Source organism: Hyperoodon ampullatus (assembly GCF_949752795.1).
Source record: "Hyperoodon ampullatus genome assembly, chromosome: 3".
NCBI lineage: Eukaryota > Metazoa > Chordata > Mammalia > Artiodactyla > Ziphiidae > Hyperoodon > Hyperoodon ampullatus.
In genome coordinates this window covers 105,514,318-105,526,864 of record NC_136916.1, presented here as the reverse complement: position 1 = coordinate 105,526,864, position 12,547 = coordinate 105,514,318, and the positions used below count along the sequence as shown (strand labels likewise).

Below are 12,547 nucleotides of genomic sequence, written 5' to 3'. Positions count from 1 at the left end.
TGGCAACTATGAGACATGAAATTTCAGTAGATTTCTGATCAGCTCTGAGTCACCAAAGCATGCTTGCTATTTTGTTCCAAGTGCTGTTTGCTAAGGACATTATGCCTGATATTTAATGACGCTGCACTACAGAACTGAGGAAGCATAAATGATCTTTAAAAGCCTTAGAAAATGACAGCACTTTAACATTAAGCATGAAAGGTGGCAGTTGACAAGATGACCAGGGGTAAAAAATTTCTGCACCGAATCACCCTATTTCCCTATATATTGCTAGCAGAATTCTCTAGTTGGTACCAAAAGAAAAGGTTAAACTCTCTTCCACCCAGCACATCTAGCCCTGAGATTCTTTTCCCTCTACCCCAGACTATCTGCTTCTCTGATGCAAGAGATTTCATAACCTTGGTGCAATTTACTTAGCATCAAATATTTTAAAAATAATTCACCTAATTCCAGTCGACTTTGAAAAAAGGGTGGGTGGGGGTTAAGACAGAGAGAGGTGGGGAGATCCCCCTGAGAGGAGCAATGACCTTTGGTCAAAGTCCATAGTCAGCCTGAGGTCAAGGCCAGAGAGGAAGTCAGGGGAATTGTCCTCCTCCTCCCATCGCTGTCTTCTCTCCCTCCCACCTCCTGCTGGGATCCCCCACTGGCTGATACCAGTCAGGGAATATGGGAACGCTGAAGTCCTGAGGTAGTCCTTACCTTCTACATAGGTTGAAGAACAGAAGGTGGATCTGGGGGGCAAATGTAAGACATCCAGCTCACTGGTCTAGGGGTGGGCAGGTGACCCAACCTGACAATAAGACATATGGGAAAGTCTGCTGGGTGCTTCTGGGAAAGATTTTCTTCCTTGACTATTACAGGAAGAAGGCTCTTCCCCTTCCGTCTTGCTTGGAATGTGTTGAGAGGATGTACTCCTTGAACTTCTGAAGCCACCTTTTGACCATGAGGGGATTGCGAAGAGAACTGCAAACAACCTTGATACCAGGGAGCTACTAAGAAGCCTTAGGACCCCCAGCTCCAGACTTCTGGTTAAGCAAACAATAAATGTCCACATGGTCTAAAAAAAGAAGACAGGGGTTTTGGTGAAGGATGAGAGGTAAAGGAGAGGGCAAAGGAGGAGCCAGGGGGAGGAAATTGGATGGGAAGCCCACCCAAGGGGCAGGGCTGGCAGCGCCTGACCAAGGAGACTTGCAGACAGGGTCGGGGTGGGCGGCAGGTCTGGGAAGGTTCAGAGGGTCCTTGGGTCAGGTTTACACTCTGCAAGCCGCGACCTTGAGCAAGCCACATAACCTCTTTGCGCTTTAGTCTTCCCCTCTGTAAAATGGGTATGATAGTGACTTCCTCGTAGGACACTCTAAGAACTAAACGGGGCGGGGCAAGGCAAGTAAAACTCTTGGCATAGTCTGACTCATCGTGGGCCCTCAGTAGAAGCCGGCAATTATTACCATCTTCTCAACTTCTTCCCTCAACATGGGGGAAGGTACCCAGGAGAAAGGGCAAAGAAGTCTGCCTACAACGTCTCCCTTTCCCAGCCCGGATTCCGAACACCCAGTCTTCCGGCCGTTGGGGTCTAAGGGCGCGAGCGAGGCGGAGGGCGGAGTCTGCGTTCCCGCCTCGAGCGGGGCCCCGCCCCCTACCACTGCCTCCGGTGAGCTTTCGGCCTTTTCCCCTCCCCCGACGTCCCCGCGCGGTCTTCCCCGGCCTAGCTTCCCGCAACCCCTGCGCCCGGCCCGAGGGAGAGGTTCCGGAGCCCGGGCGCGGCCGGGGGCCGGGTGTTGCCGCCGCCGGCTTGCGCGCCCCAGCCCCCTCGGCACTGCCTCGGGAGCTTCAGCTGCCCACGCTGTGCAGGTTTGCCCCGGAGGGTCGGCGGGCGGCGCTGCGGGGAGGAGGAGCGCTGGGAGGGTCAAGCTGGCCAGTCCCGGGTATCCGGTCGCCGAGACCGCCCTCGGCCTTGGGAATCCTTGACTGCCCAGACGGAAGGAAAGTAGGCGCTGGAGAGCCCGCGCCGCATTTTGATTCATCTCGGGCCCTGTAAAGGTCACATCTTGTGAAAATACCTGTAAAATCAATTTAACGTTCAGTGCAGCGTGTAAAGACAGATCTAAGAATTTAAAAGATGCCTGAGTCAACATTTAAATGCTTCGGTCCTTGTATCACCGTTTTAACACGTCTGAGTGCAAAGGGTGGAGAATCGAGCCTGATTGCCGCCACCGTTCACGCCCTGTAGCACTTTAAAAGGGTAAAGGAAAGCACCCTAAAAAACCCCAAGTGGGCACTTCCCCTAGGGAGGGAAGAACAGCTGACTTTTTTTGAAATTTGGGTTGGTCCTCATTTCCGTGGGCGAAGTTTCCCTGCAAAATTTATTTGCAGGCTTAGATCCGTGATAAACAGAATGCTAAAACACTAAGTAGTGGCTTTTGTTGACAAGTCGATTGTGTTATTAATTCGTAATGTCTCGTCCAAGGCAGGAATCGTTATCTCAGTTTTGCAGGTGGGGAAAAGTTTGGCACAAAAAATCAATTCCCTTAAATTCGCACAGAAGCAACGGCTGAGCCGCAAATTAAGTCTTAGCATTCTGTTACCTCAGCTACGTCCCCCTCTAGACCATGTTACAACACAAATGAGTAGTTACTTTGATGTTACTTATAAAACCAGGGAGTAAACCAAATGTTCTGTGAACATGAAGTGTTAAATCATAGTAAGCTATGTCTGTTCTGCTCTGGGAGGCTCAGCTTCCCTTTGGAGTTTGATACTTTGCAGAGAGGAGGGGGTGGAGCAAAGAAAGAAGAAAATAGGAAGTCATGTCAAGGGAAAAATTTTGTCTCCACAGAGTCCAAACTGTGCCCATCTTTACTGCCCTTTTGTGTTGATGTCATTCTTTTCAGTACTCCGTGTTCTGGCAAAACACCGACGGCTCACGTCGTCCTCCCGGCCTCAGACGCATTAATACACCTCTGAGTTCCTCTTCTGGCCCTGACCTCCCTGTCAGTCTTGTCATGCTCTTTCCTCCAGGTGCTCTTTACTAACGCTGTGATGTGAAAACCAGTTGTGTTTGTTCAAGTATGGAATGATTCGTCACTCCAGAAGGGTGTTTCTAGAGTTAATGATCAAAAACTACCAACAGATCTCAGATGAAAGGACATGTTAAAGAAGCACAAGAAACTATTGTGGAATTTGATAGCTGAGTGATTTGACTGGAGAAAAAAGCAGACCTGGATGTTTTCCCCCCTTTTCCCAGTTCACTCATAACTAGAAAGCAGCAGCTCAGTTTTAACCTTAGACATAATGGTGGGGGGCGGGGGCCATCCTCCTGTTTAGACTAGTGAATTGGAAAGTTTTCTTTCCCAAGGAGGCTCCTTTTCAGACAGGACCCAGGGTGTGTGACATAGTCCCCGCCCTGTAAGAGGTGTTTCTCCTCCCCAGCTTGTAGATGACGGAAATTTGAACCCAAGGTAGTTGTCTCTCTTGAGCAGCCAAGCCAGTTTATTTATCTTTTTGTTTCTTTTACTCAGTTGGACAGATAAGAATCACAAGAAAAGCAGATGGCATCCGGGGATTTCTGCTCATCTGGAGAAGGGATGGAAATACTCCAACAAGGTAAGGGTAGCCATTTGAAAGAGGTTTGAGGACTTATCCAGAGAAGTCTTATCTAGGGTCTTGTTGTCTATAATAAAAAGGGGGAATTCCCTGGTGGTCCAGTGGTTAGGATTCGGCGCTTTCACTGCCATGGCCTGGGTTCATCCCCTGGTTGGGGAACTGAGATGCCATGCGACGTTGCCAAAAAAATTAAAAAAGGATTTATAATGTTCACCAGTATGGTTTCTCGCACAGAAGCCTAACTTTCTAGAGAAACTAGAATACTTGAAGGTTCTTAAACACTCTCTTATTGGCAGACAGATTATACTGACTCCTGTTCGGTACCTGCTAGTACAATAGACTAAAATTTCAAGATGCTCCCATGCTGAGTTAGCAAGCATATCCTGAAGATGAGCGTGGCCAGTGAACTTTTGAAAGCTACCTTCCTACCTGTGTCTTGAATTTTCTCATATCTTGTCCTCCAAAATCTCAGATCCTTCCATATCTTGAATTCTTTGCATATCTCAAATCCTTTCTTGAATCCTTCAAAAACTTGAATCTTCTGTATTTTGACCATTTCCATAGTGATCTTTCAATGCCTTGGGGGAAAAAAAAGAGAGATTTCTTATTCTCTAAAAGGACTCTGGTATGATGGTCCAAAGAATGAAAATGTAAGTGTTTGGTAAGTGGGAGTAAAACAGAAGACCTCAGCAGAAAGCACGTGGGAAAAGAGATGGAAAAAAAACCCTTTGAGCATATGGAATAAACAGTGGATCCTGACTTCTTGCACTTTTTCTCATGCATGTGCTGTTCTGCACCCACATGGGTTACTCAGTCTATTTACAATAAGGAGAATTTGGTTAGTTAAATTTTTTTTTTACTGTTAAGAATATACCTTCTCTCAGTATTGCTTATGCGACTAGAGATCACATACAAAGAGGGAACTTTACATGTGTTTTTTTTTTTTTTTCCTTCCTCAAGAGCTCTAGGTATTCTGTGTGAATGAGGCATTTTAGGTACCGTGGTATACCAGAGTCCCTTATTCTTGATTCTCTTTGTCTAATATTTTCCAACTGCATTTCCATTTTCTAAGATCTTAGTTTTTTTAAGACTCATTCCCTAATATTTGATTAATGTCCTTGTATATAATATAAATGCTTGTTACTTTGAGTATTGCCTCTAGTTTATTTGTGGATTTTTTTCTTTCTTTCTTTCTTTTTTGGCCACGCCACAGGGCTTGTGGGATCTTAGTTCCTTGACCAGGGATTGAACCCCGGGCCCTCGGCAGCGAAAGCACAGGGTCCTTACCACTGGACCGCCTGGGAATTCCCTATTTTTTGATTTTCTTAAAATTTTCATTCGATTTAGAAAATTTCCCTACCAAAAACCTAGGGGTTTTTTGGAAGTGAGTATTAAGCTAAGAGTTATGCGTAGTTATATAAATTGAGTCCATACTGTCTTTGCTTTTTGGTCCCTATGGGGGACATCCCTTTAAGTGTGCAGCAAACAGCTTCCTCCTTGTAACCTGAGTGAAGAGGACCTATTACAGAACCCACACTTCAGCAAACTGCTGCTGAGTCTCTCACAACACATGGATGAGAGTGGCTTAAGCCTCACACTGGCAAAGGAGCAGGCTCAGGTAAGGGCCCTGGGAGAAGGGCTAATAGGGAGGAAGGAAATATCTTCTGAGAAAGAGGGGTTCCTACCTGGGATTTTTTTGGTTTCTAGGCGTGGAAGGAAGTTCGATTGCATAAGACAACGTGGTTAAGGTCTGAAATTTTACAGAGAGTCATTCAAGAGCTGCTTGTGGACTACTATGTGAAGACACAAGACAGAAATTTAACTTCTGAGGACAAAAAGGTGAGGCAGGAGAGATGAAGTAGGCCTTGGTACCAGCTGTAGGAATGACCAGACCAGCTGTGGCTTCAACTGATTCTATGATCCGGGGGAAGTAGGAGCTTTGAGTAATGGTTATCAAGAAAGAAAGGGACTGTAGTTATGGGGAAGAGGTGGCTGTGTTGTCAGGGTTTTGAAAAGAAAGATTGACAGGAGAAAGTACTGGCAGCTGGGAAGTTATCCGAAGGGGATGACACGTTTGAGGACTTGGAAGATGTGTGAAAAACTGGTTTGTGAGGATGGAGGAGGTGGGGTGGGGGAAGTTTTGTAGTAACTTCTTTTTGTTTTTTTATTCTCTCTCTCAGTTTCATGAGACCCTTGAACAGCGGCTGCTCGTGACTGAGCTGACACAGCTCTTAGGTCCCAGCCAAGAGAGGGAGGTGCCCCCACTGCTTGGGCTGGAGAAGGTGGACCTTCTGGAGCTCATGCCACCCTCAGAGGTTGGCGGGGGCCAGATATTGGGACCAAAGAAGGGAAATGGCTTAATTTCTCCCATATATTTAAACATTTTTTGGTTAAGCTTTATTGTTTCTATAAAAATGAAACATGTTCATGGTGGTCAAACTCAAGTGAATAAGAAAGACATTACAAGAAAGAAAGTAAAAGCTGAGATACTAAATCTAGAAATAAATGCAGTATTATTATATACAGCTTGACATAAATAGTATTATACCTTCCATACCTGTATAGAGAGTATAATCTGTTTTCACAATATATTTTGGACTTTTTTCAAGTATATGATTATTTTAAGGTATATATATTACTTTTCAAATAATTGTAAATAAGATGATACCTCCTAAAGCACTCTTTTTTTTTTAAATTGAAGTGTAGTTAATTTACAATATTGTGTTAGTTTCAGGCGTACAGCAAAGTGATTCAGTTATATGTATATTTATATCTATTCTTTTTTTTTTTTTTTTTTTTGCGGTATGTGGGCCTCGCGCTGTTGTGGCCTCTCCCGTTGCGGAGCACAGGCTCCGGACGCGCAGGCTCAGCGGCCATGGCTCACGGGCCCAGCCGCTCCGCGGCATGCGGGATCTTCCCAGACCGGGGCACGAACCCGTGTCCCCTGCATCGGCAGGCGGGCTCTCAACCACTTCGCCACCAGGGAAGCCCCTATATCTATTCTTTTTCAGATTCTTTTCCCTTATAGGTTATTACAAAATATTGAGTAGAGTTCCCTGTGCTATACAGTAGGTCCTTGTTGGTTATCTATTTTATATATAGTAGTGTGTATATTGTTAATCCCAACCTCCTAATTTATCCCTCCCACCTTCCTAAGGCACTCTCAGCAGTGTCCAGGCACATAGTTAGTGCTCAGAGTCCTTGTTATATCATCAGTTTAAATTACAGATAGAATTCCATTGTATGGATGTAGCATAATTTGCTTAACCTTATTGATGGATATTAATTTAAGGTTATTTCCACATTTTTGCTGGTAGAAACCACACCGATAGGAATATGCTAGTTCATACGTGTCTTTGTATGATTATTTTCTGAGTGTTAGTGCTTGAAGTGGGATCACCAGGTCACAGGCTACACACATAGAACACACTGGTACATATTGCCAAACTGCTGTCCAGAGAGGAACTCCCAGTGCACCTAGGTCCCCACATTTTCATCAACATGGGATCTTGACAGTCATTGTATTCTTTGCTAATTTGATAGGTTAAAAATTAATCTCCCTGATGTCTCTTGATGCATTTTCTTTGGTTATCATTGAGATTGTTAGTCATCACATATTCATTGACTGGATCGTTCTAGTTCCAACAGTCTGTCTGCATCTCTCTTTTCACTTCTGTGGCTGTAGGATTTTGTGTGGATGAGAGCCCGACTCCTGCTTGAGGTGGAGGAGCAGCTCAAGAAGAAATGTTTCACTCTGCTCTGCTACCACAATCCCAGTTCAGGTGTGTGCTGGCTGTGTTCTGTTCATGGCTGGCCTTCAGGGCTCCTGGTCTTCTCTTTTGAGAATAATGTGTTTGAATTTTAGATTTGGGACAGAAGCTGAGAAGCGTTGGAAATGTTCACTTGTTTGTTTCCTTGCTGGTGGAATAAAAGCAAGAAATTTTGTACGGACTTCTTTTATTCAGCAAAGTGGCAGCATCCTCTTGCTGCAGGGAAAGATAGTTGGTTCTTAAGAGAATCAGAATGAAATAGGGAGTACAATTCAGGTTAATAGGAGTTGACCTTCTCTTTATTTCTATGATTTAAGAGTTAAGGGCCAGGGCTTCCCTGGTGGCGCAGTGGTTAAGAATCCACCTGCCAATGCAGGGGGCACGGGTTTGAGCCCTGGTCCGGGAAGGTCCCACATGCCGTGGAGCAACTAAGCCCGTGCCACAACTACCGAGCCTGTGCTCTAGAACCCGTGCGCCACAACTACTGAAGCCCACGCATCTAGAGCCCATGCTCCGCAACAGGAGAAGCCACCAGAATGAGAAGCCCGCACACTGCAATGAAGAGTAGCCCCTGCTCAGTGCAACTAGAGAAAGCCCACGAACAGCAACGAAGACCCAATGCGGCCAAAAATAATAAATAAACTAAAAAAATATAAAAGACCCAACACAGCCATAAATAAATAAATAGTTTTTACAAAAAGATTAATAAAAAAGAATTAAGGGCCAAATCTGGAAAGTAAGAGAACTGGGCTGTTTTTACCAGGCCATCAGAAGAAAACCTGGAGGAAGACAGAATTTGTAGGGTTAGATATCGGATAGGGGCACTGAAACATGGCCTTCAAAGGGCAGGAACAATTAGGGTTTTCCTATCCAGCGCTCTGTCTCTGCCCAGATTCAGACACTGAAACCCTGAAGGCAGCAAAGGTATGGAACCTCGCAGAGGTCCTGGTGGGTGAGAAGCAGCAGTGCCAGGATGCCAAGAGCCAGCAGAAGGAGCAGATGGTGCTCCTGGAGAAGAAGAGTGCCACCTACTCCCAGGTTTGGCAGGGCGGTGGGATGGCCTCCTTTTTCACCCTGACCCCAGGGGCACCTCTGGGGAAGCCAGGGATTTCTGATCTGCTTTCTTTTCTACTCTCTTCCGTGGCCGCCCTCTTGCTTCTGCCTCCCGGGTGCTCAGGTGCTTCTCCGCTGCCTGGCCTTGCTGCAGAGGCTTCTTCAGGAGCACCGGCTGAAGACTCAGTCTGAGCTGGACCGTATCAATGCCCAGTACCTGGAGGTCAAGTGCAGCGCCATGATCCTTAAGCTGCGGTGAGCTGTGAGCGCCGCGGATCTGAGGGACTCCATCTCATACACCACCCGCTCCAACCCTCGCCCTCATCTCTTTCGTCTCCGTCATGCCTGGCACCCTGTGGGTGTTCAGTAAATGTCACACAGCAGTATTAGCCTTTGGATTACTCTAAAGCTGTCAACATTCTTGGGTCTTTTATTTTAAAGCCCTCTAAAATAGGTGGTTTACTGTGAGCTAAATTGCTCAGGAATTTGGAATGACCTTGTTTATCCTGTCACTGCTCAACACAGGACCTTGACCATTGGCAGGTCCTGTGTCCCATTCCTAAGTCTGCTGCTGTCAGGGATCCTCAGCTTGACATTTCTTTCTTCCCTCGGTCAGGATGGAAGAGCTCAAGATTTTGTCTGACACTTACACTGATGAGAAAGTGGAAGTTCATCGTCTCATTAGGTGAGAACTCCCAAGAGCCTGACGCAGCTATTCAGAGCTGGTCCCCATACCCTCCACCCTCCAGACTCATTCATTTTAGTGCCTTCTCATTCTCGTGTACTTTCTGAGGAACCAGATCCTTATATTGTATCTTCTGTGCCTGAGCTTTTAGGGACCGTTTGGAGGGGGCCATTCACCTACAACAGCAGGACATGGAGAAGTCCCGACAGGTCCTGAACACCTATGAGGTCCTCGGGGAGGAGTTTGACAGGCTGGTGAAAGAGTACACCCAACTCAAGCAGGCAACTGAGAACAAGCGCTGGGCCCTCCAGGAGTTCAACAAGGCCTGCCGCTGAGTGTGGCCGGGGCCAGGAGGCTCAGCTTCTGCATAGGGGCTGCCTCCTCCTCTTCCTGCTGGAAGGGCCACTTCCACCTGAGCCCACCTTCACTCAAGGGAGCGTGGGGACACTTGCTCAAAACACTGCAGTCCTTTAGGCACCCTCCTGGTTTTTCTTCCTTGTTTACAATGAGAGTCTCTTCTAGCAAATGTAACAGATTTGTATAATTTTCTGTACAGCTATTTGTCAGTGTCAGCCCTGTATCATACTTGATTATCTCCTGAATAAAGTGATAATGTTGTATCTGAGGATTTTAGTCATTTTCCTTTGGGCAAAGATAAAAAAAGAATATCAAAGGCTATATGGAAAAAAAAAAAGGCTATATGGATAAGGAGGGGAACTGAGTGGATCCAAATAGAGATGGATCCGTAAGGGGGAGAGGTTTTAAGGGCCAGCCCACCCACGTGGAGTCTTTCTTTTTTTTTTAAATTAATTAATTTATTTTTGGCTGTGTTGGGTCTTCGTTGCTGTGCTCGGTCTTTCTCTACTTGCGGTGAGCGGGGTTCTCATTGCAGTGGCTTCTCTTGTTGAGCACGGGCTCTAGGCACGCGGGCTCCGGTAGTTGTAGCACGTGGGCTCAGTAGTTGTGGCACATGGGCTTAGTTGCTCTGCAGCACGCGGGATCTTCCCAGACCAGGGCTTGAACCAGTGCCCCCTGCATTGGCAGGTGGATTCTTAACCACTGCGCCACCAGGGAAGTCCCATGTGGGGTCTTAGAGGCTTCGTTCTTAGCAGAAGTGGATTAAAACTGGTCTTGCTCTTGAAGAACTATAGTCTCCAGAGGAGTGCTAGATGCTCAGATGGATAGGGAACTATTCTGTCACTGTGGCTCTTAGTGGGGCGGGTATGATAAAGTAGCAGGGCATCCAGCTCGGTTACAGGAAAGGACACGAGGCATTTGTGTTCCTGCTTCCCTCTGGTGTGGTTTGAGGGTTACTTCTTTCTCTGAGAGCAGAGGGTGGGAGGAGATCACCCTGAGGAACCAAGTTCTATGGTCTATTTAGCTTAGAAAAAGGCAGGGCCCTGGCTGGTGTCAAAGTCAGGGACTGCAAACAAGCACAAGACCGACACCCTTATTTAGAAGGGCCTACCCAGCTGCTCAAACCACTTTCCAGGGAGACTGTCTCAAGGTGCTCTTTTGCTAAGATCAAATAATGATGGTTTTGGATTGATTCATAGGAAAAATTAAGGTCTTTGACTCAACTTTAAATTCTTCTGTAAATGGTGCTTACTTCCATTTATCTATAAGCAAGTGCTGGCCCACACAAAATGAACAAAAGCAATTAGATTGTATGGTCAGGCCACTCAAGATGGCTGTTCTCTTGCTCTTTGTACATCCCCTGCTTGACCAGTCCCTGCTTCACCTGCACGCTACTCATGTGAACATGCTTGTCCCCAGCCCCAGCTAGTAATCGTCCTAATCCTTAGGCCAGAACAGGTCCACCTGCTAGTTTATTTAAGGGAAACATCTGCCCTCCTGACGGTTGCTAACCTGAGGGGCTGTGAGGGATGTGCCTAGCTGCTGGTTTTCCTGGTAGCTGATGAGCCAGCCTGACTTAAATTCCCCCTATAAATGGTAGCCTCCTTCTCCCCCAAGTGGTGAAGATTGCTGCCATGTCCTGCCTGCCCTCTGCCATCAGCAGGGGTTGGGGGGTGTTGCTCCAGAACCCTTTTGCTGCGGACGTGTAAGATTCCCTGTCCAATAAGACACTGATGTCTCTGTCACTGACTCTGAGCTATTTCTTCGGTCTCGAGGCTGGGCAGCTACAAGTCTTGCAGGCCTGCGGGGTCAGCCGAACATAGATCAATGTAAAAACTCAGAAACAGTCAATATTGCTTAGTTATACTATCATTTTTAACCTAACATTTTGGGGGGAGTGTTTTCAAACCTACAGAAAAGTTGAAAGAATGGTATGACAAGCACCAGGATACTTTTTTTTTTCCTTCAATTTTAAAATTATAGTTGATTTACAATGTCGTGTTAGTTTCAGGTGTATAGCAAAGTGATTCAATTATATATATATATATATATATATATATATATATATATATAACTGAATAGATTCAGTTATATATAACTGAATATCTGTGTGTGTGTGTGTGTGTGTGTATATATATATATATATATATATATATATATATTCTTTTTCAGATTCTTTTCCATTATAGGTTATTTCAAGATATTGAATACAGTTCCCTGCACTATACAGTAGGTCCTTGTTGTTTATCTATTTTACATATATAGTGGTGTGTATCTGTTAATCCCAAACCCCTAATTTATCCCTCCCTCCCTCCCCTTTTCCCTTTGGTAACCATAAGATTGTTTTCTATGTCTGTGAGTCTGTCTCTGTTTTATGAATAAGTTCATTTGTATAATTTTTTTAGATTCCACATATAAGTGATATCATATGATATTTGTCTTTCTCTTTCCAACTTACTTCACTTAGTACGATAATCTCTAGGTCCATCCATGTTGCTGCAAATGGCATTATTTCATTCTTTTTTATGGCTGAGTAGTATTCCATTGTATATATATACCACACCTTCTTTATCCATTCATCTGTCAGTGGATAAAGGACATTTAGGTTGCTTCCACACCTTGGCTATTATAAATAGTGTTGCAATGAACATTGGGGTGCATATATCTTTTCTAATTAAAGTTTTCGTCTTTTCCAGGTATATGCCCAGGAATGGGATTGCTGGATCATATGGTAACTCTATTTTTAGTTTTTTAAGGAACCTCCATACTGTCCTCCAGTGGCTGTACCAATTTACATTCCCACCAACAGTGTAGGAGGGTTCCCTTTTCTTTACAAAGAGTGTTCAGTGCACGTGAAGAGAGCACTACGGTGCTGTGTCTTGGTCCTTTCCTGGAGATGGAAGGTTCGCAGTAGTAAATTTCTCTATTGTGGAGATGAGAAGGGGCCTTGGAGGGCAAGCAGAGGGGTTGAGCGAGAGCTGAGGGTTAGCATCTTGGACCTCAGCTGCCCTCTCCTCTTCACATTTTTCAGAAAAGATTTGCCTTTACTGTCTCTCATTCATTCTTTCACACTCCTCTCTCTCTT

The 12,547-nt window shown here is 45.4% G+C and overlaps 1 protein-coding gene across 2 annotated transcripts; it reads left to right on the top strand.

Moving 5' to 3' along the window:
* Nucleotides 1-3,530: 3,530 nt before the first annotated feature.
* Nucleotides 3,531-9,724, top strand: HAUS4 (HAUS augmin like complex subunit 4; the record flags this gene model as incomplete). 2 transcript variants are annotated; one of them, XM_079700419.1, is made up of 9 exons in its annotated part: nucleotides 3,531-3,597; nucleotides 5,073-5,215; nucleotides 5,305-5,436; nucleotides 5,778-5,912; nucleotides 7,283-7,379; nucleotides 8,260-8,405; nucleotides 8,545-8,675; nucleotides 9,037-9,105; nucleotides 9,257-9,724. In XM_079700419.1, the coding sequence occupies 9 exons, from the start codon at nucleotides 3,543-3,545 to the stop codon at nucleotides 9,438-9,440; spliced, it is 1,092 nt and encodes a 363-aa protein (XP_079556545.1). In that variant the 3' UTR covers nucleotides 9,441-9,724. The 2 variants fall into 2 exon arrangements, with proteins under 2 accessions (XP_079556545.1, XP_079556546.1); XM_079700420.1 differs by lacking the exon at nucleotides 5,778-5,912 and having other exon boundaries at nucleotides 3,543-3,597.
* Nucleotides 9,725-12,547: the final 2,823 nt, after the last annotated feature.